At 40.6% G+C, this 27,177-nt stretch overlaps 1 protein-coding gene across 1 annotated transcript in view; it reads left to right on the top strand.

Annotated features, from left to right (window-relative positions):
* Positions 1 to 27,177, top strand: part of kif19 (kinesin family member 19) — a 204,057-nt gene that overhangs the window by 131,389 nt on the left and 45,491 nt on the right. The window contains exons 6-9 of the mRNA XM_072241976.1: positions 10,034 to 10,159; positions 18,022 to 18,216; positions 25,552 to 25,698; positions 26,006 to 26,128. Of these exons, the coding sequence (XP_072098077.1) occupies positions 10,034 to 10,159; positions 18,022 to 18,216; positions 25,552 to 25,698; positions 26,006 to 26,128 (591 nt within the window). The remainder of the gene's footprint in view (positions 1 to 10,033; positions 10,160 to 18,021; positions 18,217 to 25,551; positions 25,699 to 26,005; positions 26,129 to 27,177) is intronic.

The raw sequence follows: 27,177 nt of genomic DNA, 5'->3' as shown, positions 1-27,177 counted from the left end.
ACCAGGAGACATCTTAAAAAGAGACTTGGAGCACTGACCTTGCAAGTATCAGCTAACAGCATACACAAACAGAGTACTGAAAAATGTGGAGATGCTGCATTCAAATTGAGAATCTTTATTTCCCTAAACCACTCATTCCGCCTAGTGAATACACGCCAGCTCCCAGACCAATCCTATAAATGACATTCCTCCTCTTATTTATCTGTTATCTATTTTCTCTCCTGTGCCCATTTTATCACACTGATTCTCTGAACAGCCACCTACCCCATCAATTAATAAATATATCTTCTGGATCTGGGTACAATGGTCACATGAGGAAAAATGGATTATAAAGAAGTAAGTGGAGGATTGTGGATGAAAACTGCTTCATTCAGGGAAAGCCATATAGCCACAGAGAGAGTGTAAAAATTTCGCACAGTCAGGGTTAATCCCACGTCTCTGGAGCTGTGAGACAGCTGCATCACTGCCTCACACAATCTCTTGACCGGTTATATTTTCCAGCAACTCTGGTTGGATGTTATTAATGCATCTGAATTAAATGGTATTTTATTTGAACAATTGGACCATAAGACATGGGAGAAGAATTAGCCATTCAGCCCATCGAGTCTGCTCCAACATTCCATCGTGGCTGATTCTGGATTCCACTCAACCCTGTACACCTGCCTTCTTGCCATATCCTTTGATGCCCTGACTGATCGGGAAATGATCAACTTCCACCTTAAATGTACACACAGACTTGGCCTCCACCGCAGTCCGTGACAGAACATTCCACAGATTTACTACTCTCTGGCTAAAAAAAATCCTCCTTATCTCTGTTCTAAAAATGCCCTCTAGTTCTGGATACCCTCACCTTAGGAAACATCGTCTTCACATCCACCTTTATCTGGTCCTATCAACATTCAGTAGATTTCAATTAGATCTCCACACATTCTTCTAAATTCCAGTGAGTATAGGCACAAAGCTGCCAAATGCTCCTTAACTGTTAACCCCTTCATTCCTGGAACCATTCATGTGAACCTCCTCTGGACCCTCTCCAATGATAACATATCCTTTCTGAGATACAAGGCCAAGTTCTGGTAAAGAAGTATATTTTCCTACCTCATTGGCAACTGGATTTATTTTTCTGTGGTAAGTCCTGGCTTTGAACGTGAAGTGGCACTGCTGTTGGTACTGGTACTGCCCAGCACCCTCCCATCTGGATCTGAGCTAAATTCATCAAGAATAAGGGACCAGGGAGATTTTGGAAGGACTTGCCTATGTTTCAAAAAGAGCTTCATCTAATTTGCTTAAGTTGAAACTAAATCCAGGATCTAGTAATGAAATAGCAGTGTATTACTTCACTGCTTTCCCACAACTTCCATTGGAGGCAACATTGCACTCTTCTTATTTAGTGGCAAGTGAGATTTTAGGTTCCATAAAATGTGTAGTTTATACTAACTTGGCCCAGGGAAACTTTGTTCTCAAACTGTTGGAGGAAATTTACGGGGTCAGTAGCATATTTTAAGGAAAGAGGAAGGGATGTCAACATTTGGGTCACAGCCCTGTATCAGGACATGTTCAACTCACTGAGTTCTTCCAACAGTTGGTGTTTGTTCAAATTAGGCATGAAGCCCAGAGCAGGCCCACAGCCTCAGCCTCAGTTCAGGACACAGAGGAGTAAACATCGCAGAGCCCAGAGCTGGCCCACAGCCTAAAGGCTGATTTAGACTTGTGCGTCAAATGTACGCCATAGGTATCGCGTACCCTACGCCGTAGGGTGATGTGCACCTCCCCAAAAATGCAATTCATGCTTCGTGGTGACGCAGACAGCAACAACTGTGATTGGTCCGCTTGGTAGCATCGCACTTCCTCCTACGCATTTCTGGTTGCTTTTCTCCGTCATGTCTGTACACTGACGCAAAATAAATGGTTGGAGACGATGAACCAAATCGTCAAATCTAGCTGCCCACATCCGAAAATATTTGAAATGCATTTCCTTGTCCATGTCTCTCACGAAGAAACTCAACACAGTGGCATAGAAACCCCACCGCCAACTAGCGTTTTGGCGGTGAATTGCAGAGCGACGCAGACACAACTACGCATGCTCGCTATGGCGTAGGGCTACGCAAAAGTATAAATCAGGCCTACGGCGTAGCCCTTACGCACAAGTATAAATCAGCCTTAAGCCTCAGTTCAGGACACAGTGGAGTAAACATGGCAGAGCCCAGAGCAGGCCTACAGCCTCAGCCTCAGTTCATGAGAATAAGGTTCCAGCGTCTGAGTCTCTTGTGTCTCCAACCTTTTTGATGAAATTGAGTTAGTCTCTGAAACTATACTCCATTTGCTCCAATAAAATATAGTCCAAAATATACAAGAATAAAATCCAACTATAAATTGATGTCCAGGACAAGGAAAAATACAATTTAGTCAGCATATTCTAGGTGCCCTTATGCATTTAAACTAGTTAACAAAGATGTTTACTGGGTTGTACTAATTATTGCAGTTATCAAAATTTATCATCCCTTCATGCATCATGCATAACTTCATGCATCATTTCCCGAATTGGCTGCAATTTATAAACTACTTTGAAAATCTGAGTAAAAGAATATTGTGCTTCTGCCCAGCAGTCCCTGCAAGAGAGCAATTACTTATTTAATTAGAGCCCAAAATACATAAATCACAATTTGCAATTCTAAAGTTCTACAATACAATGAAAATTATTTAACTTTGATTAACTATAAGTTCAAACATTTGTTTAACGGTGGTTCTTATTAATGCACATGCTACACATCCTCTGTTTTCGTTGGTATCAGCGTGAGCTTTGGGCCATGTTTTGAGCACAAGCATCTTCAGAACAATCAAAGCCTTTATCTCTTGGTGTAGATTTCAGTGCATGCTTGATATATTCCATCATACACCTTTTTGCATGGCATTCCCTCAGCTTAAATTCACACTTGATGGAGTGTCTTTGTAAGTACCATTGGTAGCATCCCACTGCTGCTTTACCAAGGTGCCTGGAGTATCTAGGAACACAGTTAGAAGCTTTCCATAATGTTAAAGAAATACATCCCCTTCCCAATATAATGTAAATTCTGTAATTTCCACCTTATAACTTTGTACTTAAAGAGGCCTGAAGTCCCACATCAACAGGTTTTAGAACAACTACTTCCTTTCAGCCATTAGGTTCTTGAACTAACCAGTAAAAACCCTAAGCAGTACAGTTTAGCATCGCTGTGACAACTTCGACCATCTTGCTCTAAAGTGGTCACTTTTGGTTCTAATTGTGCTTTATTGTTAAAATTGAGTATAATTTATTATTTTCTTATAAATACTGCTTATATCATGCTGCTGAAAATACGTTTTTCATTGCACCTGTGCATGTGTACAATTGTGTATAAGACAATAACTTGTCTTTGACTTGACTAATAAATCGCGATGTGCAGATAATCAGTAGATATTATTGTGATGCTTATGTTTCTCTGATGATGAAAAGAACTTAAACCTGACTAAATCAGAAGATACAAAGTTTATTGGGTAACAAAAGATTCAAAGGAAACAAAACACAAATATTTCCACCATGTGCCCCAAGAACCTTTGTTCTTGGTATGCTAATCAGCTGTTCACACCATTTGGGTCCCTATTAATACATTTACATAAAGACTTACGGATAGTTAATTATAATTATTGACTATTGACTCATTACCAATGTTTGAATAATAATTGTGAGGTTATGTTTTCTGAGTTTCCCTACCCTTATAGTTGGCCATTTATGTCTTGTGGTCTTGAAGAAGGGTCTCAGCCTGAAACGTCGACTGTTTATTTTTTTCCTTAGATGCTGCCTGACGTGCTGAGTTCCTCCAGCATTTTGTGTGTGTTGCTTTGGATTTCCAGCATTTGCAGAATTCTTCGCGTTTATGTTTTGAGTATGTCTGTTTTCAACAATTTTATGTGTGTGTGATTTGCAGATTGCATCATACAGATAATCTCCACAAAATGGTAATGGTAAAATTTCATCTTTTTGTGCTAAGTCATGTATTAGTGATGGCTTTGAGATACCCTATCCCCATAATAGCAGAAGCTACATGGAAAGTGAAGAAATCAGAATGTGGGCCAAAGCACAATGCAGATTTTTTTTCATCTGAATGTATAAATGGTTGACATTAAAGGTCAAATTCATAGTAAAAATAACTTGTCCTCGATTTCATTGTTTTCATACAAACAGTGACAAGCAATGAATAGAATTGAACGCAATGTATTCAATGACATACTGCATCTTTCACAATTCAGTCCCAGACCACAAGTTCTTGACTCTGTGTCTAATGTTTTATTTGGTTGCCAATGTTTAATTATAGATGGAAAAAAGAATTATTCAAATCCCTGAGATGACTGGTAATGTTATAAGGTTTTCTTACTGGTCTACAGAAGGAAAGTGCAATGACAAGTTTTAATTCAACATTTTGGTACAACTTAATTTAATAAAGTGATTCTACTTTTTCTTTCTGGTGTCTCATATTCCAAGGATTAAAACCTTTAGCTCAGAAGTTATGTTTATCAGCAGCAAATATTATGTAGTGCTAAAAATACAATCTTCTATGCACTGGTGTGCTGGGGCAATGGGATCAACACTGATGATGCCAACAGGCTTGATAAACTGATTAGAAAAGCTGGCCCTGTTATTGGAGTCAAACTGGACAATGGACCCTATGAAAAATCTTGGCAATTCTGGACAATGTTTCTCACCCTTTGCATGCCACCTTGGCTGAACAGAGGAGCACTTCCAGTAATAGACTAAGACAACTGTGCTGCTCCAAAGAACGCTATATAAGGTTATTCTTACCTTCGGCCATTAGGCTCTATAATGAGTCAACCTATACCCGGAGAAGTGATGTTAGACTGTTTGTGGTAACTTATTTTTTATTCTTTCTTAGTTCTCTTCTAATATTTGTATATCTGTGCACTTTTAATGCTACTGTGACACTGTAATTCCATTAAAGGTGGCGCTGGTAACCGTTGACTTTGCGTGTGCTCTCCTGAGCAAACTGCCCTCTCCACTATCCTATACCCGAGAAACCCTTCTAAACCTCCAATCTAGCAAGATCAAGATCAACAGCACCCTGGCGAAGCTACTGACCCAGCTGGAGACCACGTTGCCAGAACTGCTTCTTAAACTCCGGACTGCACCTGGACCCGACCAACGAGGCCCACCACGTTCCCAGAGACCTGCGGTCTGCTACCGTGCTGGAGTGCTTAGAGACGTAGCCCATTCCGACCAGCACCACTCCGGAGCAGATGGCCACACAGAAGTGACGTCGGAGACCTCAAGGTACCCCAAACGCTTCCCCAGAGCGACCACCGTAAAGCCCAGTTGGTGGCCATCCACAGCTGCCGGAAGTGAGGCCTCCACCGCTGACCTCGGAAATTGAGCCCGAGGCTCGGCTGGAGCGGAGGCCTCCGCAACCGTGACTCGGCTTAAGGACTTGTTTCAGCCAGGAGCCCGGCCATCCGGGATTAAGTGTCGGCATTGGGGCCAATCGACAGCCCGGGCCCCCGGCAGCTGGAAGTAGCAGCGGAGCCTCCCTCGTTACTTGGCCCAACCCGGAGTGTCCAACGACGCAACCCACCAATCGATTCCCACGGGATGCGTCCACCTACCTCAAAGAGCTGACAACAACACACTGCATTGATGGAAACCTGGAAAGATGCACTACTTACTGAGGAAGCGTGGGAAAAGAGCTGGGCTGCTGGTCAGATTGAAGCTGAGGGGCTTCAGGGTCCCTATGCCCATCATCCTACTAGCTAATGTGCAAGCCATAGAGAACAAGGTGGATGATCTTAAAGGGAGACTCATCTACTTGGTCCAACCAAGCAGAGTTCACTGCCAAGAAGGCCCACCAGTGCCTTTACTTCCTGAGAAAACTAAAGAAATTTGGCCTGTCCCCTAAAACCTTCACTAATTTTTATAGATGCACCGTAGAAAGCATTCTTCTAGGGTGCATCACAAGCTGGTATGGAAGTTGTCCTGTCCAAGATCGAAAGAAGCTGCAGAAGATCGTGAGCACGGCGCAGCACATCACACAAACCAATCTTCCGTCCGTAGACTCACTTTACACCGCGCGCTGTTGGAGCAGTGCTGCCAGGATAATCAAGGACACGATCCATCCAGCCAACACACTTTTCGTCCCTCTTCCCACCGGGAGAAGGCTCGGGAGCTTGAAGACTGGTATGGCCAGATTTGGGATCAGCTTCTTTCCAACTGTGATAAGACTGCTGAACGGATCCTGACCCGGATCTGGGCCATACCCTCCAAATATCCGGACCTGCCTCTCGGTTTTTTTGCACTACCTTACTTTCCATTTTTCTATTTTCTATTTATGATTTATAATTTAAATTTTTAATATTTACTAATTTTACTATGTTTAATATTTTTAATATTAATATTAAATATTTTTAATATTTAATATTTGTAATCCAGGGAGTGGGAAGCGCAGAATCAAATATCACTGTACGTTCTAGTATCAATTGTTTGGTGACAATAAAGTATAAAGTAAAGTAATTTCCTTTGGGATCAATAAAGTATCTATCTAACTAAAATATTGCTTTATTGTGCATTTACTGTTCACAGACTTGAAGTATTTTAAGATGGTAGGTGACCAGTTGAGTTAAGCTAGTGACAACGTAAGTGGCCTAGATCAGAAAGAAGCTGAATAACGTGATTGATTATAGTTCAATTTTTTTGGAGCTCTGTTTATTCTGATGATTGACAGACTTAAACAGTGGGACAATATTTCTTCTATTTGTGTGCGTGTGTGTGTGGTGGCAGATGGTTGAGTTCATTTGTGCTTACAACCTTATTCACCTGTATGGTACTGTTTGTGCATCTTTGTATCCCTTAACTGCATTGACACTTCAAAACATGACAACACGTGAGTAGTAGAATCAAAATGGGAACATGTTTAACTTTGGTGATGTGCGAGAGACCAGAATTAAGTGAACTACTGATATCCTGAGGATAAGATTACGGAGGTAAACAATAACCAACATCACAGTGAGATTTTAGAAGAAGAAGTGAATTAAAATAGAGGCATTGATTAACCAGAAAGAGTGTTGAGTGACCAGTCAACGGGGCTTGGTTAGAGCTGAGATGTGGACAGCAAACCTTTGTGTGACTTTGTTTACTGACAATAAAATGAGGGTTAAAACACTTTAGATTGTTTATTCATCTAGTCAATGTGGCCATTCCATCTGGTCACTTGTCTCTAGATCATGGTTAGTAACTTTCAGGAGGACATCTTGTCACTGGCATTATAATGAAGGGACTGAATGAAAATGGATGGCCAAATCCTCTCCTCTGATCACCATCATCATCGCTTGTTTTCTTCACTTCAAGTGATAAAATGCCTGCTGGGTTTTGAAACTAAACTGATACATGGCAAGTTTCAATTTGACAATGGGAGTTTTGCTGACATTTTAAAATCCTGCTCTCTTTGCACAATCTAGTTAACTGTGAAAGTAGGTTAACATCTAGCACCGCTGTAATTCATACAATTGTCCTCATTATTAAAAAAATTGCATTTTTAGAGTTTGCACAAGGGTAATTTTATGAATTCATGACCTTTGGAGCCATGCCAAAAAAAGAGATCAGGCCTTACAAGAACGTCTTTCTTAATCTTCTAGTCAGTAATTTTAATTGATTTCAATCCCTGAGGAGCGCACACATAAATTCTCATTGCATTTCTTCACAGCTGGTTTCATGTCAGGAGCATGAGTTCAAAATGTTGCCTCTATGACCTTGAGTCATGCAAATCGCTTAAAAATTAATGTCCATCATTAGCTTTCAAACCAACCTATTTCAAAATTTTTGATTGCAGCTGTAAAATATGGCGCTGATTACAGTACCAGAATTATTCCTCTGAACTTGATAACTGTGTGTTTAACAGAATGCAGTTAATTGCTTAGCTTTCAATGTGCTAAGGGCCAAAATGGCTAACATATAGAGCTGGAATGTGTGTGGCAGTGTATTCTGACCCTCCCACCTCATACACTCCCCTTTAGCACAATATTTAGAAGAAAAGATGGAACTCATTGGGAAAAATAGGTTATTCAGAATTTATTCTGTGCCTGCATTGAATAAGTATTTTGAAAATCAATAATCTATGTATATTGTTGTCATGGTTAAACTAGAAAATGTACAGCGTATAAATTGGCAAAAAAAAATTTGGTTACTCTGACAGATTTCAACAGAATTTTGTTTCTTTATATTCACAATGAGCTTTGTGAAGCTTGTTGCTCCCTTTGTCACATGGGAGCCACTGCTCTCTTTGCAAATGTTGTTCCATTGTTGGTGTTGAATGCCTGAACATGCCAGGATGATTGTTAAGAAAACAGGAGAAGCAAAAGACGACTATGCTCCCAAGCCTGCCCCACCATTCAGTATAATCGTGACTGATCTATGCTGGCCTTAACTCCTTTCTGTGCCAGTTCCTCGTAACTGACAAATTCTTGATCTTTCAGGTCTCTCTGTGAAAGACAAATTATCTCTATATCAAGGTTCTTTTGTATTCCGTACCAGCTCTCCTTCAGAGCCTTGGAGTGATATTGATACACTGACACATCTATTTATTGAGATACAGGGTGCAATAGGCCCTTCTGGCCATTTGAGCTGTGCCACCCAACAACTCCCAATTTTACCTTAGCCAAATATCTGAACAATTTACCAGGACCAATGAACCTACCAACCCATCTGTCTTTGGACCTGGAGGATTCCGGAGCACCCAGAGGAAAGCCATGCAGTCACAGGGAGAAGATAGAAACTGCTTATAAACAGCGTTTTAAAATTTTTATTCTCTAAATGTACCTGGCAGCTGCCCCCCCCATCCCCATACGAAAACTTTAACTGATCTATAAATATAACCAATCACAGTTAGTTAAGTTGAACATTGTGTTCATGCCCTCCAGATCTGTTAGTTATGCGAAACGAAGGAAGCACCCCCTTTTTATTAGTGATGCAATAAGTTATTCAGTGCAAAGTAAAGCATATGTAGCTTTCAACATAGTAAAGCATATGAAATCCCTACAAGGTAAGTCCTGATGAAGGGTCTTGGCCCAAAACGTCGACTGTTTATTCCTTTCCATCGATGCTGCCTGCCCTGCTGAGTCCCTCCAGCATTTTGTCTGTGTGCATTTCTGGCATCTGCAGAATTTCTGTGTTTCTCCCTTTTTACTGCATAAAAGCACAAATGTCAACACTCATGCATTTTAACAAGTAATGTGATTCATAAAGCCTCAGCTGTATATTTGCATTTCTGCCAATTATTAAAGCTGCTCTACAATCAGAGGAACCACATCGATGTGCTCAATTTCATATTGGCTGCCCCCACCTCCTCCCGATTAACGTTTCTTTGAAATCTGGTACCAGAGAATTCACATGAGAGAAGCAGCAAGATCTCAAGAGTGCTCCCACCACACAAATCCATGTGTTTGCTCGAAAGGTCACAATCATTTCATCTTTGGTCTGCAGAGCACCAGAAGAGGAGTTTCTAGATTAGGTGCTGACTTCATTATTTCTGGAGCTTACTTTCTGAGAGTAGAACATTTATGATATCACTCACTTACATGAAAACTCACTAATAGAGCAAGAGTCATTTACTTGCCCCCTCAAGCCTGCCCTGCTGTTCAGTGAAATTGTTGATTCTGCCCCAGACCCATCTTCTTCTACTCTGCCAGTTCCTTGTCATCCTCAGTTTCCTGATCTTACAAACATTCATGTACTTTCTCTTTAAACATCATCAGTAATGTAATATCCACAATCCTCTAAAAGTGATTCTAGAGATTCACCATCTATAAGAATTTCCTGAGCACTGCAGTTCTAAGAGACCACTCTCAGTCTTGTAGCTACATGTCTCCTCATTCAAAATTCTCCTGAGAAGGTGGAGTGCAAAAAAAGAGGGCCAAACTTTTCCCATTTTGTTACCACCTTATCTCCTCTCAGTTAAGATTGAAGGATCAAAATTGAGACTTTCTAATATTCTTATTGATTTCATTTTTTTTTCCACAGATTTATAATGAGATGATCCGGGATTTACTGAATCCGTTATCTGGCTTCTTAGATCTACGAGAGGATTCGAAGGGAGGAATCCAGATTGCAGGAATCACTGAAGTGTCAACCATTAATGCCAAAGAGGTAAAGTACGAATGTTTACTTTGATTTCTTATTAAGGTATCTGCTTGACATTGGACACAAAGGAGGTGATGAAAGAAAAAAGGGAATGTTGTTAACTCCATTCAGCGTTAGGCAGAATGAAGAAAGCTGAGAGGGGAAGTGGAAGGAAAATAAGGCAAGCAGAGGGAGAGAAAGTATGAGAAGAGAATCACTACTGACAAAGGGAAATCTGGAAGTTTTCTGTAGGCACCATAATACTTAACATATAACTTATAATAAAAAGACAGAGTACATGGCGTTTCACTGCGACGAAGGTACTCTCAAGACCATAGAGAATGATACCATTAAGAAAGTCTTTGACTACAAGTACCTCGGGCCAAGAATAATGAGTTCGGAGAAGGATATAAAGATACGGGAGGCGGTGGCTTGGAGGGCTATGAACAACATGAAGGAAATCTGGAAGTCGAACCTGACCAGAGGGCTTAAAAAGAGGATTTCCATAGCAGTCACAGAGTCCATTCTCATGTACGGATGCGAGACATGGACACTCACCAAGATGATGCGAAAGTCTCTAGATGGTTGCTATACACGAATGCTCCAGATGGCTCTTGATGTGAGTTGGCAACAGCAGATGATGAACGTTGAGCTCTATTAACAACCTACCGATGCTCTCCACTAAAATCGAGGCGAGAAGACTGCAACTAGCGGGGCATTGTCTACGCCACCCCAAGCTACCTGCCAGCCTAGTCATCATATGGGAGCCCAAGCACGGGAGGATGAACCCTGGGCACCCTCCCAAGACTATGGTAAACACACTCCTAGGAGACAGCGGCGCGGCTAATGTAGATGAACTGAACACACTGATGAGGGAGAGGGAGAAGTGGAGAGTCCGTCATCGTGCCCGACGCTGGCCCCCTAGGCCTGAGTCGATGTAGTAGTAGTAGTATAATAAAGGAAGTAAATATTGCAAATAAACAGAAAGCATTCTTCGAATATTAAGATGGTACTTTACAAAGAAAGGGGACACTTTCAAGATGTCAGTACAGGCAGCTCCCAGGTTACAATAGAATTCTGTTTCTGAAAACTGTTTGTAAGTCAGAAATTAATAATAACATTGTGTGGGAGAGGATCATAGAGGCAGCTGTGACGGCGGAGCAAACAGTTGCAGGAAGAGTGGCTGGTGTCACTGTCTCGGTGTATAAGGTTGCTCCCAACTCCGCTTAGATTGACCCAGCCCCCTGACAGTCACGGGTCAGAGTGGGAAGAGAACATACATATATAGAAATCTCCCATTACCACTCAGCGGAAGGTGAAGGACAAATCCATCCCGCCAGTCTGAACAGCCTGTTCACTTGTATGTACAGACCATCCATAAGTCATAACCTGAGGAGGATCTGAAGAAGGTAGGGTTATAGAGATAATATTTATCATGAAGACTGATAAAGAAGTCTGTGCTCTAAACACAGCATGAACAATTCTGGATGTGAAGCATCCATAGATAATATCCATCACATGCGGTGTGGCATCCATGCTGGAGTTGGTGCTGCCCCCCAGTGTTTGCTCAGCCAAAGACGAGCTGTATTGTATTCGACAGCAGCTTTCTGCAATATTCATGAACTCGGTCTTAGACTATATTTCTGTTGTTGGACTGTATTTTACTGATATCTTCTATTTTATTGATCTTATATGTGCTAAGTTCCTTGTGTAGTGTGTAACCGATGGTCCCATGTTTTGCACCTTGGCCCTGGAGTAATGCTGTTTCATTTGGCTGAATTCATGGTTGTATGGCAATTAAACCTTAACTTGTACTGAGAGCTGTGGAAGTGGAGGTCACAGAAGGACTTGTTTAAATTTTCCAGTCTCAAAGTACAGGCAAGGTGCCAGGAGATAGGAAAAAAGGCAAATGTTATGCCCTTTGTTCAAGTTAGGGTGCAACACAAGCACAAACCATTACGTTCAATCTGAACTGCAGGAAAACTTCTTAGAAGCAATAACAGAACTTAGGGAACATTAAAAAGCAGGATGGACTGAGCTGATAATTTTTTTTGATGAAGTAAAAGTGAAAGAAAAGGAAAGCAATGCATGTTATCTATGGATATTATCCCTTACATGCTGTTCGGGTCAAATTTGACCCGTTTTGACATTTGACAGCAATAAAAACACCCTAAATGTCATTCTTTTTACCTGAAATTTGATGACTTTTCCTAAAGTGACCCAAAACATGCAAAAATTAAAATATTAAGAAATGTTATACTTTTGTGCTGGTGCTACAAATTTTGGTACATTGAGGCTGTTCCGGGTCAAATTTGACCGGTATCTATTGAAATGGATTTTAGATCTCTGAAACATTAATTAAGGATTAATCACCCATTTATTAATGTCAGATAGGCTATTTATACATTCTAAATAGATCTGTGGTTCAAAATTTGGTATAGACACTTGTTATGAGGGGATTCTTGGGCCAGGTCAAAATTGACCCGGACCATACTGTGAAGGTATAGACTAGGAACAGGTTGCCTGGGTTACATGTGATATGATGCTCCTCACATAATGCTGGAGGGACTCAGCTGGTCAGGCAGCATCTATGGAAAGAAATAAACAATCGTCATTTGGGCTGAGACCCTTCATTGGGACTGGAAGGGGAAGAAGCCAGAATAAGAAGTTAGGGGGAGGGGAAGGTGATTGATGAAGGTGGGGGAGGGAGTGGGATGAAGTGATGATCTGGGAGATGAGAGGTGGGAAAGGTAAAGGGCTGAAGAAGAAGGAGTCTGATGGGAGAGGACACTGGACCATGGGAGAAAAGGAAGGAGGAGAGGCACAAGAGGGATGTGATAGGCAGGTGAAGCGAAGGGAAGGGGTGAGCCACAATGGGGAATGGAAATGAAGGGGGGTGGGGATAAATTGCCAGAAGTTAGAGAAATCAATGTTCATGCCATTACCCAGATGGAATATGAGGTGATGCTCCTCCAACCTAATCATCGTGGCAGTAGAGGAAGCCATAGACTGACAGGTTAGAATGGAAATGGAAATATTGCGGACGTAGCAAAGGTGCTCGACAAAGTGTTCCCTCAATCTATCTTGGGTCTCACAGATGCAGAGGAGACTGCACTGGAGCACTGGATACAGTAGGTGGCCTCAACAGACTTGTAGGTGAAGTGTTGCCTCACCTGGAAGGAGTGTTTGAGGCCCTGAATAATGATAAGGGAGATGGTGAATGGGCAGGTGGGTCACTTGCGATGGGGAGAACAATCCCTGCAGAAAACTACGAGTAGTGAGTAGGGGGAGGCAATGATGTATTTCAGTGGTCCTCAACCACCGGGCCGCGGACTGGTACCGAGACACAAAGCATGTGCTACCGGGCCACGAGGAAACAATATGATTTGGCGGTATGAAACGATATGAGTCAGCTGCACCTTTCCTCATTCCCTGTCACGCACTGTTGAACTTGAAATGACCTACCAAATCATACCAAATAACACATAAAACCTAAAATAACACTAACATAATAACAATAACACTAAAAGCAGGATTGATGTGATAAATACACAGCCTATATAAAGTAGAAATAACGTATGTACAGTGTAGTTTCACTTAGTAGAATTGGGAAGATTAAGCCAAATCCGATATGTAGAAAAAAAAATCGGCACATACACGCATGCGCACATCATGTATGCGCACACAGGTGCCGCGCAAGGCTTCATGGTCATGGTAGTCTTTCTCGGGGTAAACACAAGTGTCCCGTATTTGACTGCTACTTTTGTCCCTTATTTGGGAGTGAGGAAGTTGGCAACGCTACTTGAACACCCCCCACACACCCCCCCCCCATCGGCCAGTCTGCAAGCATATTGTCAGTATTAAACTGGTCTGTGGTGCAAAAAAGGTTGGGGACCCCTGATGTATTTAGTAGCAGATCCCGTTGAAGATGGTGGAAGTTGTGCTGGATGCAGAGGCTCATGGTGTGGTAGGTAAGAACAAGGGGAACTCTATCCTTGTTATGGCAGCAGGAAAATGGGATGAGGGCAGATGTCTGGAAAATGGAAGAGATACCGGTTATTGGCAGAGGAAGGGAAACAGAACGCAGATGTTCTGAGATGGAAACCTCTCCCTCAATGTCACAAAAACAAAGGAGCTGGTTATGGACTACAGAAGGAACGGAGACAGGCTAACCCCTATTGTCATCAATGGATCTGGGGTTGAGAGGGTGAACAGCTTTAAGTTCCTCGGCATAAATATCACTGAGGATCCCACGTGGTCTGTACATACTGGCTGTGTGGTGAAAAAGGCACAAAGGTGCCTCTTTCACCTCAGACAGTTGGAGATATTTGGTGTGGGCCCCCAAATTCTAAGAATTTTCTACAGGGGCACAATTGAGAGCATTGTCTGGCTGAAACACTGTCTGGTATGGGAACTGTACTTCCCTCAATCGTAGGACTCTGCAGAGAGCGGTGTGGACGGCCCAGCACATCTGTAGCTGTGAATTTCCCAATATTCAGGACATTTACTAAGACAGGTGTGTAAAAAGGGTCCGAAGGATCATTGGGGAACCAAGTCACCCCAACCACAAACTGTTTCAGTTGCTACCATCCTGGAAATGGTACCACAGCATAAAAGCCAGGACCAGCAGGTTCAGGGACATCTTCGTCCACCAGGCCATCAGTCTGCTTAACTCATGCTGACACAACTGTATTTCTATGTTATGTTGACTATCCAGTTGTACACACTATTTATTATAAATTACTATAAATTGCACATTGCACATTTAGACTGAGACATAACATAAAGTTTACTTATTTAATTTATCTATACAGTATATATATTTCTTATTGTAAGTTATAGTTTTATATATTGCAATGTATATTTTAATATTTTTAAGGTTTATATAATTTTTAATGTATTTTAATATTAAGTTTTAATATATTTCTCATTGCAACTTGTAATTTTTTCATATTGCACTGTACTGCTGCTGCAAAACAAATCTCACAACATATGCCGGTGATATTAAACCTGATTCTGATTCTCCATACCAGCCTCTGATGCAACGTCAGAATGCTGTCCGCAGCACATCTATAGAAATCCTATAGAAATTTGTAAGGGTTTTTGGTGACATACCAAAACTCCTGAAACCCCGAATGAAATGGAGCCACTGGTTGAATGTGGAGGCTGGAGGGTTGAAATGTGTGGACAGGGGAATTCTTTCCTTGTTTGGTCCTGGAGGAGAAAGGTTGGGAGCAGAGGCATATGCCTCTGGTGGAGGCATAACTGGAATGAAAGAAGACACCACAAAGCCACCTGTTCGGAACGTCTTAACATTAGAGCAAATAAGACAGGGAGGGGAATTAGACCGATGGAGTAGAGTGACTACAGGAAGCAAGATGAGATGAAGAGTAGTCAAGGTAGTTGTGGTGCTCATAAGGCTTGTAATGGATGTTAGCTACTAACTTTACAGGTTTTCTGTCTGTGGTTTAATTTGTTTCTGCTGTAAATATTACATTTAACACCTGGCATTAAATACATATCATTCGTTTTACTGAAGCTGCAATGACAAAGCAACAATTGTCAGTCAAAACCAGTTCAGTTAGATCATTGAGGTCAGCAGGTAAATCAACAAAAAGCTTTTTAAAGGCTCATACTGTCATAACGTTTTACTGGCTTCATGAGTAAATGCACAGTGATGTAATGGTTATTGCATTATTTTCTGGATCGTCAGTGTACAAAACTAATCTCTGATGATATGCTACAGAAACATTTAGCATAATGATCTATGCAACAGGAAATGCATTACATATGACTGCATTGCACTCTGAAGTAGGTTGAGTGTAATCTGGCGAGATGGCACATTTGGATGCTATTGAATGGCAATTTTCCTTCACATTTTTCATCGTGCTCTGCAAATAGAACAGTTTTGAATAATTCTGGAATTGTCGTCAGCAGAGAGCTGCAGTAAAGGTAGAGCGAAATGACAAGAGCCTTGGTCAGAAGTCAGGGGTTGGAGTGCAGCTGGAGCTGGAAGAGGCGCAGAAGTCAGAGCCTGAGTCGGGAGTGACTGCGAAATTGTAAATCAGACCAAATTTTAAAGTTGTCAGGGGTGCTAACAGTAGACAAAGTAAATGTACTATGAGGGTATACATTATAAAAAATGGTTTAAAGTGTCTGCAGTTGACAAGGGTCTATGAGGGTGAGTAAGGCAGGAAGGCGAGGGGTTGATTCAGAAAAAGGTTCCCAACCCTGGGCTGAGACCGGCTCAGGGAAGATAGTCGCATGTGACCGAATTTCTAAGATGAAGCTGCAACATAATGATTCACATATTTTTGCATCATTTCCCAGTGTTGTATGTGACCAGAAATGCCTGGTTGAATTTCCAAAGTAAGATAAACACCAGAGATCAGGGGTAAAGGATCAAGGATCAACTTTATTCTCCATATACATTTACATGTATTGGGAATTTGCTGTGATGTGTTGGTCAGGGTGTGACAATGCAACAAAAACAGCATTCAATAACTATAAAGAAAAAAGAATTACATAAAAAGTAAAGATTATATATAAATTTAAAAATCTAATAAAGTTAGAAGTTAAAGGATGGATATGGAACAAAATGTGCATGAATAGATAAATACCAGCATGTATTTACAAAGTAAACAGCATTATAAAAAGTAGGTGGAAGTGTCTACAGTGCAATGCTGTGTTGGGGGTAATAGATAGATGGGGATGGCAGGGTGACTAGAATGGTTGATCAAATTGGCTACCTCAAGGAAGGAATTTTTTAGACGGCGTGAAGATGTTTTGTTTTAATAGTCCTATAGCACTTTCCAGAAGGGAGCTTTAGGAAAAGGCAGTTAGCAGGGTGGCCAGTCATGTTCGAATCACAAATAACTGATGTTCAGACACCTCAAACTGAAATGAACACGGCTAAGCACATCGATTTCTACACCTTTGTGTCTGACCTTTTCGTGATCAAGTTCTATTAATTAGAAGAATCTGATGGCATTTGATAGCTTAATATGTTCCTTACCTGAAACTATTTTACCTGTTCACTTTCAAATATTTAAAAAAAAAGTCAAATAAGCCTTTTCCCCTCGTAATTTAAAGGGGGTAAAAGATCAAAAACATTAGGCTCTGTTTTCCAGCAGATGCATATCAAAATCACTTCAGTGGATCAGTATTTCCACTTAAGTGCTTGTTATCATGCAGACACTTGTTATGATAGTACTTTACTATAAAGATAAGTACTTGTTATCATTGCCATTATTGAAGCAATTGAAGGGCATGATTATGGTAGGAAGCAAATAGTGAAATAATTCATGGTCTTAATAGAACCCGAAATAACTAATGCCTTGTTCAGAATGAGTATGATGTCTTAATCTTATAATGAGTCACTCCTAGACCCATCAATTCTGGCCAGCAAACAGAGCAATAACCCTTTTTTTTGTCGCCTTATGCCCTTATACTCTGCAACCTTTCATCTCTCCCATCAAATTCCCTTTGATTCTTCTTGTCATTATTTTAGGCAAAAGGCTAATTTACAAGAGCCAATTAACCCACCAGCATTTCTTTGGGGTGGGGGAGGCAACTAGAGCACACAGCAGATGCTAATGTGGGAAAGAGACAGATCCAAGGTTAATATTGTACTTGAGTCCCTGGCACTGCAAAGAGCAGTGTCAGCTACAGCTCCACCATGCCACCTTGACTATGTAATTAACTATATTACAATGAAGAACTGTCCAAATGCTGAAAATAAATAGAAGTTCAATATTCAAGGTTGTTCAGTGTGATTTTCAGTTATTATTATATGCCACTGTTTTAGCTCAGATTGGCTAATTTTGTGGGACAAGCAAACACAAGAAATACTACCTACATGATGCATACTCAGCCTTTCTTTCTGGCAGATAATGCAACTTCTGATGAAAGGGAACAAGCAGAGAACACAGGAACCCACAGCAGCCAACAAAACCTCCTCTCGATCTCATGCTGTCCTCCAGGTGACAGTTAGACAGAAGAGTCGCATCAAGAACATCTTGCAGGAGGTACGAATCGGACGCCTGTTCATGATTGATCTTGCGGGTTCTGAGAGAGCTTCACAGGTACGTCACCATAATATTCCTAAGAATATTTATTTCCTACAAGTTTGTTGTTAAGGCATTATAGATCTGCATGAGAGTTATTGGAAATAACTTAAAAAAATCTTTAAGTTGAAATGTTCTCATGGGGGATATGGTTGAAGAGATTTTCATAGACTCATACTTCGTAGCAAAGCCAATATTGATATGCTCAACTTTAATATGAAATATGAGAGTAAATAGAGGTGTTATTGACAATAATATCAGAAATAGAGTTGTGAACATGTCTTTGGGATACGGGTTAAAAACAGAACACAGGAGGGAATCCTACAGAGTCACAACAAGAGTATGCAAACTCATCCAAGGTCAGCCCAGGTCATCCAAGAGAGCTTAAGGTAATGGAAAACTTAGGAGGCAGTGATCATACATAGTATGATAGAATTCATTCTGCAGTTTGAGAGGGAGAAGCTAAAGTCTGATGTTATCAGTATTATACTGTAATAAAGGGAATTACAGAGGCATGAGAGAGAGCTGACCAAAGTTGATTGGAAGGGGACACTAGCAGGGATGATGGCGGAACAACAATGGCTGGAATTTCTGGAAGGTACAGGATAGATACATCCTAATGATGAAGAAGTATTCTAAAGGAAGGATGACGCAACTGTGGCTGACAAGGGAAATCATGGACAGCATAAAAGCAAAAGAGAGGGCATAAAATACAGCAAAAGATTAGTGGAAAGTTAAAGGATTAGGAAGCTTTTCAGAACCAACAGAAGCCAACTAAAAAGCCATGAGAAGAGAAAAGATGAAATATGAAGGTAAACAAGCCAGTAATATAAAAGAGGATACCAAAAATTTTCAAATGTACAAAGAGAAAAAGAGAGATGAGAATGGACATTGGACTGTTGTAAAACCACACTGGAGATGTAATAATGGGGTACAAAGAAATGACTGATAAAATTAATAGGTATTTTGCATCGGTCTTCACTTTGGAAGCCGCTAGGAATGTGTCAGAAATTCGAGTGTGTCAGGGGCAGAAGAGGGTAGTTGCTATTACTAGGGAGAAGGTTCTTGGGAAACTGAAAGGTCTGAAGATAGATAAGTCACCTGGACCAAATAGTGTACACCCCAGGATTCTGAAGGAGGTAGCTGAAGATTGTGGAGGTACTAGTAATGATCTTCCAAGAAACACTAAATTCTGGAATGGTTCTGGAAGACTGGAAAATTGCAAATGTCACTCCACTCTTTAAGAGGCAGAAGAAAGGAGAATATAGGCCAGTTAGCCTGACTTCAGTGGTTGGCAAGATGTTAGAGTCCTTTATTAAGGATGAGATTTCAGGTTACTTGGAGGCACATGATAAAATAGGCCGAAATTAGTCTTTTTTCCTTCAGGGGAAATTTTGTCTGACTAATCTGCCAGACTTCTTTGAAGAAATAACAACAGAATAGATAAAGTAGAGTCAGTGAATGTTGTTAATTGCATTTTTAAAAGGCTTTGACAATGTGCCGTACATGAGGTTGCTTAACAAGATAAGAGCCCATGGCATTTACAGAAAAACTACCAGCATGGGTAGAAGATTGGCTAACTGGCTGGAGGCAAATAGTGAGAACAAAGGGGGGCATTTCTGTTCGGCAGCCAGTGACTAGTGGTGGTCTACAGTGGTCAGTTTGGGACCACTCTTTTCACGTTATATGTCAATGATTTGGATGATGAAATTGATGGCTTTATGGCCACATTTGTGGACAGTACAAAGGCAGGTGGAGGGGCAGGAAGTGTTGAGGAAGCAGTGTGTCTGCAGAAAGACAGACATATTGGAAAAATAGGAAAAGAAGTGGCAGATGGAATGTAGTATAGGGAAGTGTATGGGCATGCAATTTGTTAGAAGGAATAAAGGTGTGGACTTTTTTCTTAATGAGGAGAAAACTCAAATATTGGAGGTACTAAGGGACTTAGGAATCCTCATGCTGGATTCCCTAAAGCTTAATGTGCAGGTTGAGTTGGTGGTAAGGAAGGCCACTGCAATTTTAGCATTCATTTCAAGAGAATGTGAATATAAGTGCAAAGAATCAATGCTGAGGCTTTATAAGGCATTGGTCAGACTGCACTTGGAGTATTGTTTGCAGTTTTAAGTCCCTTATCTAAGTTAATATATGCTAGCATTGGAAAAGATCACAAGGAGGTTCACGAGAATGATTCAGGGAATGAAGGTGTGAACGTATGCGGAGAGTGTGATGGCTCTGAGCCTGTACTCACTGGAATTTAGAAGAAAGAGGTGGGATCTTATTGAAACTTATTGAATATTAAAAGGCCTAGATAGAGTGAATGTGAAGAAGATGTTTCCTATAATGGGAGAGTCTAGGGTCAGAGGACACAGCCTCAGAATAGAGGGATGTCCATTGAGAACAGAGATGAGGAGGAATTTCTTTAGCTCGAGTGTAGTGATTCTGTGGAGTTCATTGCTGTAGATGGCTGTGGAGGCCAAATCATTAGGAATATTTAAAGTGGACATTGATAGGTTCTTGATTGGTCAGGGTGTCAAAGGTTACGGGGAGAAGGGAAGAGAATGGGGTTGAGAGGGATAATAAATCAGCCATGCTGAAATGGTGGAGCAGACTTAATGGACCTAATGGTTTAATTTTGCTCCTATGCCTTATGGTTTTAAACCTGGGTCTGCACTGCTGTGAGGCAGCAACTCTACTAGCTACACCATCGTACTGCCCCAGCTTTTGTTTTTAACCTCATATGAAATTGTATAAAAGCTTTTACTGCTTTCTTGTTTTTAATTGATGTTCATAGAATGTTCCTAGTTGAAATCATTGGAGAACAAGACTTAAACAGAGCAGGGATCAGGGATAAGTAATGCTAAAATAGTTGGAAAAGAACTTGCATGCAAGTGATGCATTGCTCTTTAGCGTATGGTTGTATTGATGGAGGAATTTAAAGACAGATTTTGAGGTGGTAAAATAAGTATTCAGGCTTGATAATTAAAAATGAATTTCTATCTGCCAAATATAATCAATTAATCTATTACTGTGAAACAATTTAAGTCATTCTGGTGATAAACAGAATTCAGGAACAAGTAAACTCTGGAATTTTGTAAAAAATTAATATATATTTGTGAGTTTTTTATTTGGCAATTTAACTTTAGCAATATCGGATAAGCCAGCCAATGGTGTAGTGGCATCAGCATTTGAGGTGAATGGTCCTGAGTTTGAATCCGACCGGCTCCTTGCACTCTTTCCATCTGTGCTGGGTTGAGCATCAAGTTAGCAACCTGGCCTCGTAAGATGCAGTCAAGTACTACGGAAATGGCAAAAATGCCGTTGAATGTGCCTCAATGTGCGAAAAGGAACAACAATGATGGATATGAGGTCAGAAAACCCTTTGTCAAAGTGGCTCTGAATCCACCTTCTCTGACCCCAGTATTAAGTTGCTGTAGCAAGTCCACTAACGTCTTTGGAAAGGCCACATTAAAGGGCAAGGGCTCAGGTCCTCAGTTCCCTAAGAATAATTTGGGGTTTATCAGCTAAGTAGCCAGCAGTTTGTGAATTCAATCCACTTGGAAGAGAATGTATACCTGAAGGATGTTATCAAGCTGGAAAGCACTATCTGAAAGTCCTTGCAAAAGTATTTGTTTGTATATATCACTGGATGTCATCTCTTTCGTAGTAGTGGATTTATCGCAGGTGAATTTCTCAGAGTGTACAGTAGGTATCAATTGCAATGGAAAAATATGAATCCTCCAATTGTAGTTGGCTTAATATTTTACAAGGACTAATATATCTAAGAATGTGGAAACTACCATGGAGAAAAATAGATGGATAATAAAATGATAATAGCAGCAGGTGGTGGAGAGGATGAAATGAGGGAGTTTGACTTGACGACAGATTGCTAATCACTGCAGCGTTTTGCTTTGGTTTTAAACTGCTTTTTGTTTGTTTTGTTTGCTTTTAGATTAGTTGAAAATAGTCACATCTTGTTAAGCATGTATTCTTCAATGTGAACTGCAGTTGAGTTAATTTCTTGCAGAGCAGTGGTCAACACATTATAACCAGGTTTTGCAGATTCTGTCAGACTTTCTGATCCTAACAACAATCTATCCTTTGGTGATAGGTGGATATATAATGAGGCAAGTTATCATGCCCTTAATGCTCCCCCAAACTCCTTTATAATCCAAATATTATTAACAAGGCAACACACACAAAATGCAGGAGGAACTCAGCAGGTCAGGCAGCATCTACGGAGAGAAATGAACAATCAATGTTTCGGGCCGAGACTGAAGAATGATGAAGAGCCTTGTCCTGAAATGTCGATTGTATATTCATTTCTATCGATGCTGCCTGACCTACTGAGATCCTCCAGCATTTTTTTGTGCATTGCTCTGGATTTTCAGCATCGGTAGAATATTGTGATTAGTAACAAGGTACACGTGGGTCCTCAGAGTTCATGGAATTGCACTACAGTTAAAAATAAAGATATACCTTTACCTTACACCTTGTACATCTGTTTCAAAATGTCCCAAGACATATTATAGCTAATGAAATATTTCTAAATTTATCATGCTGAAATGTATGAAACACAGTGCAGTGAACTTCTGTGAAGAACAGTGTGAGAAAAATTAATCAGGCCAGGCAGCATCTCCAGGAAGAGGTACAGTTGACGTTTCAGGCCGAGACCCTTCGTCAGGACTAACTGAAAGAAGAGATAGTAAGAGATTTGAAAGTGGAGGGGGGGGGGAGATCCGAAGTGATAGGAGAAGACAGGAGGAGGAGGGATGCCTTCTCCTATCATTTCAGATCTCCCCCTCCCCCTCCCACTTTCAAATCTCCTACTATCTCTTCTTTCAGTTAGTCCTGATGAACGGTCTCAGCTCGAAACGTCGGCTGTACCTCTTCCTAGAGATGTTGCCTGGCTTGTTGCGTTCCACCAGCATTTTGTGTGTGTTGCTTGAATTTCCAGCATCTGCAGATTTCCTCGTGTTTGTACCATGTTCCTTTATTTTCCCCATATCCCTTGATGTTCTCAGATTTCAGAAATATATCTACTGTACCTCCTTCTTGAAGATTTAATGGCATGACCATTGCCTTCTGTGACACAAATTTCCAAATGAAAGAGCAGTGAGTGAAGAAAAATTGCATAAAGTGGATTGAAAAGTCAATGTAGAATAATGATCAGAGATCATTTTCAATATTTTTCTGAATCAGGGCTAAGAGTACTACCAAATGAGCCACAGCTGAAACACTCGAAAGTGGTAGAAATAAAGATTTTAGGAAAAAAATGTTTATCTTTTACACCTAAAAAAAAACCCATTTCTACTTCTAACAGAAGTTATAATCTATGATATTTTTCCTGGTTCCTATCCTGCAAAGACTTGTCAAGAAGTTACCGGGTAACCATGATTATCAACGTTGTTAATGGTTTTCATTCTTCCAATTAAAGCCACGGCTTTGTACAGAACAGAATCAAGCTAATGTCTATGTCAATCATACTTATGTATACTAGTCCCATTTAATGTGGGCAAAAGGTGTTAATGTTTGCACATGATTTAGACCAAGCATCTGCTGATAAGCACACTGTTCATATTACTTGTTTGTTCACAGTGGTGTATCTATTCCATCATTGCTATATTTTTGAAATCGTCTGCAATGAACTACAGTGCTAACGTGTGTTATTACCAACTGGGGTTTTTCGCAATGCCAATTTAATTTCTAAATTATATAATGCTGCCTTAAGTTCTATTGAATCTCAGAGCCAGCAATTATAACTCTGCCTGTTTAAACATGATGACTACATGCCAAGGCAGGAGGATATCCTTTCCTATGTTAAATATTTTAATATTTAGATTGTAGTATGTATTGATTTAAGCCATTTTTTAACATAATGCTGGAGCTAAGCTCTGTAACTGTACTGTTGTGTCAGTGTTAAGAGAATGAAGGAGCAGGCTGCTTTCTCTGGTTCAAATGCACCATCTAGTGGTTATAAAATAGGTTTATTTTATTATTTAGAAAAATTGCTGAAAAGACTTGCTCAGTTCTCTAAAAAGAGAACTGGTCTGAATGTTTTTGGTCATCAGAAGTGAGGAAAAACCAATTAAAATATTAGATTGATTAACTTTAAATGGAAGTGATTTTCTTTTTAAACATGCTGTTTTCTCTTTTGCAACTGGTGTTCTGCAAGGCAAGACTGATTTAGAGTCATAGAATCATACAGGGCAGGAATGGGCCCTATTACCCATCATATTCATGCTGATCATTTTGCCAACTACACTTACCATATAGAACATATGACCATCTGGGACATAGAACAGACCCTTTGGCCCACAATCTTTATGCTGACCATGATGACAATTTAAATGACACTGTACCTACACATGGTCTATAATCCCTTACTTCCCTGCTTATTCATCATGTACCTGTCTAAATGCCTCCTAATATTGCCTTCCATTGCTTCCACTGGCAATGTATTCCAGGCACCTACCATTCTGTGCTAAAATAAACTTACCAACTCCTTTTCTGTCTCTTCTCTCTCCTTAATGCTGGGACCCCTAGTATTTGACAGTTCCACCCTGGGGAAAAGACTATGTATCGTGTCTTTGCCTCTCCTGACCTTTGTGATCATGTTGCCCCTCAGCCTCTGGTGCTCCAGAGTAAACAGCCCAAGTTTGTCCACCCCTTTCTTGCGTATCCTTCTCTGCCTTGCCTGTTTAAGTGTCTGTAGAAATGCCTCTGAAAATGTTGCATTTGATTCCACCATTTAAAATCCTCCAGTCCAGACTGGCGTCCACTGGGTCTCCTCTGCATCATCTCCAGCACTATCATGCTGCACCAGTTTCCTTCCTAGAGTTCTACTGCATGACTGTTCCTTAAAAGTTATTTTCTCAGCATCAGGTAGCCCTACCAAACCTAGTGTAGCTCTTATGGTAAGAGCAGAGCCGTACAGCTACAGATTTTCTGCCAGAGAAGGACAACGACTACATTGGGTCAGAATCTGCGGCAGGTTTAATTTTTCTGCTGGGTCCCAGAGACGTTTTATATAGTGAACTGGTCACTGGATCACGATGGTCTATATCTCTGCAAGTGTTAACTAGAGTGTGCATTGGCATAGATGTCAGAAAAATCTGGACCTTTAAAGGTTGATTATTCAGAGGGCATTTGAAGAATGGAAATATCCACTGGATGCAAAGAGAGTCCAGAGAAAACGGAAAGCAGCCTTCTTAGCCCACTGCCTTCATCTTTAGGCAGTGCAGCAAAGACCGCCCTGCTGATGTCAAGCTCCTGTGCTGTTCTCTTGTCTAGGCCTTTGTTCCAGTTCAAAATAAACTCGTTCTTTTCAAAAAAAAATTCTCTGCAATTTCTCAGACACAGAACCGTGGAAAGCGAATGAAGGAAGGAGCACACATCAACCGTTCACTGTTGGCACTTGGAAACTGCATCAATGCATTGAGCGAGAAGGGAGGGAATAAGTACGTCAATTACCGAGACAGCAAGCTGACACGGTTGCTGAAGGTATGCGAGTGCTCACGTGCAAATGATGAAACACTTCCCCTTACCGAATGAAACACTTTCCCTCAGTGCTTTAGGGCTACTTTCAGCTTTTCCAGGATAGATCTGACATAGTTACTGAGAGCAAGGTAAATTGTAACTAAAGATCATGCCTTAAATTTAGACATTTTGCAATTAAATAACAATGATTTTCTTTCTAATTTTATTTATAATATTCAGCCTTCTGAGACCTCTTGCGTTCAGAAAAAATGTCACTAACAGGCAAGCAGTGGGTTTCGGTTACTCACTGTTTCTCTTTCTTTGATGGCAGGACTCACTGGGCGGGAACAGCAGGACTGTAATGATCGCTCACATCAGTCCAGCCAGCAGCTCCTTTGAAGAGTCACGAAATACTCTCACTTACGCAGACCGTGCCAAAAACATTAAGACCAGAGTAAGAGCAAAATACCAATGCAACAGTTTAAAATATTTTAAGTCTTTAAATATTGTCATTTTTATATTACATATTAAATTATAGAGTGGGATTGTGTTTTGATGTAGATCTGATACAGGCATTTAAAATCTATAACCTGCTCACATTCAGTGACATTATCCAAACTTATTTATAACACAGTGCTATTGTGATGAACTCCATGGGCAACTAGCATTCAATCAGTTCATAGCTGGTATTGTGATAACTGTGAAAATGATGTCATCATAACTGCGGTAACATAATGATGCTGCCACAATCATGAAGTATGTATATTTAACAAATTATTTAATGAATCGTGCTTTTTTTAACGTAAGAGCTGAATACACAACTAGACGAAGGTCGATATGAAAGATGACTTAATAGGCATCAGGGTCACCTCAAGGGTGGTATTTTTGACTCTGAATTAGAGGATTTAAGCTGATTTCATAGAATTGAATATAGAGGCTTGAATATTCAACTGACTGCTGAGCTAGCTGACCTGACCAGTGGCCTATCCCTGGATTATGGTGGTCCCGGATGAAGTTTTCCCCTGGAAGCCGAGTTTCCAGCTGAAGAATGAGGCCCTGCACAGGCTCCCAGACTCGGTAGCTGTCAAAATAGCCATTTAAGCTGAATATAGTAAATGATTTTGAAGTTCATTCAAAAATATTCAAGAATATTAAAAACAAGCTATTAAATAATTATATCTCCAAAAATGTTAAATTTGTTTGAACTGACTGAATTAAGGAAAATAGAAAGGTCTTCTTGCTATTCTTCTGGTTGCTCTTTCTTTTCATAAATTTCAATGAGAGTGTGGTAGTTGCCATGGGCTAGGCTGACACAGCTACAGCAGGCAGATTCTTATTCAAGAGCTGGGAAATCCATGGTAGACACTGCAACACCGCTGAACACCAGAAACAATCCATCAGCACCACAGAGTTGTCCCAGAGCTCACAGTAAACGCAATGTTTCAAATCTCTTTCTATCTCTTCTTTCAGTTAGTCCTGACGAAGGGTCTCGGCCCGAAACGT

Source organism: Mobula birostris, chromosome 24, assembly GCF_030028105.1.
Source record: "Mobula birostris isolate sMobBir1 chromosome 24, sMobBir1.hap1, whole genome shotgun sequence".
NCBI classification, from domain to species: Eukaryota; Metazoa; Chordata; class Chondrichthyes; order Myliobatiformes; family Myliobatidae; genus Mobula; species Mobula birostris.
The sequence above is the reverse complement of the archived record's forward strand: the minus strand, read 5'-3'. Positions and strand labels throughout refer to the sequence as shown.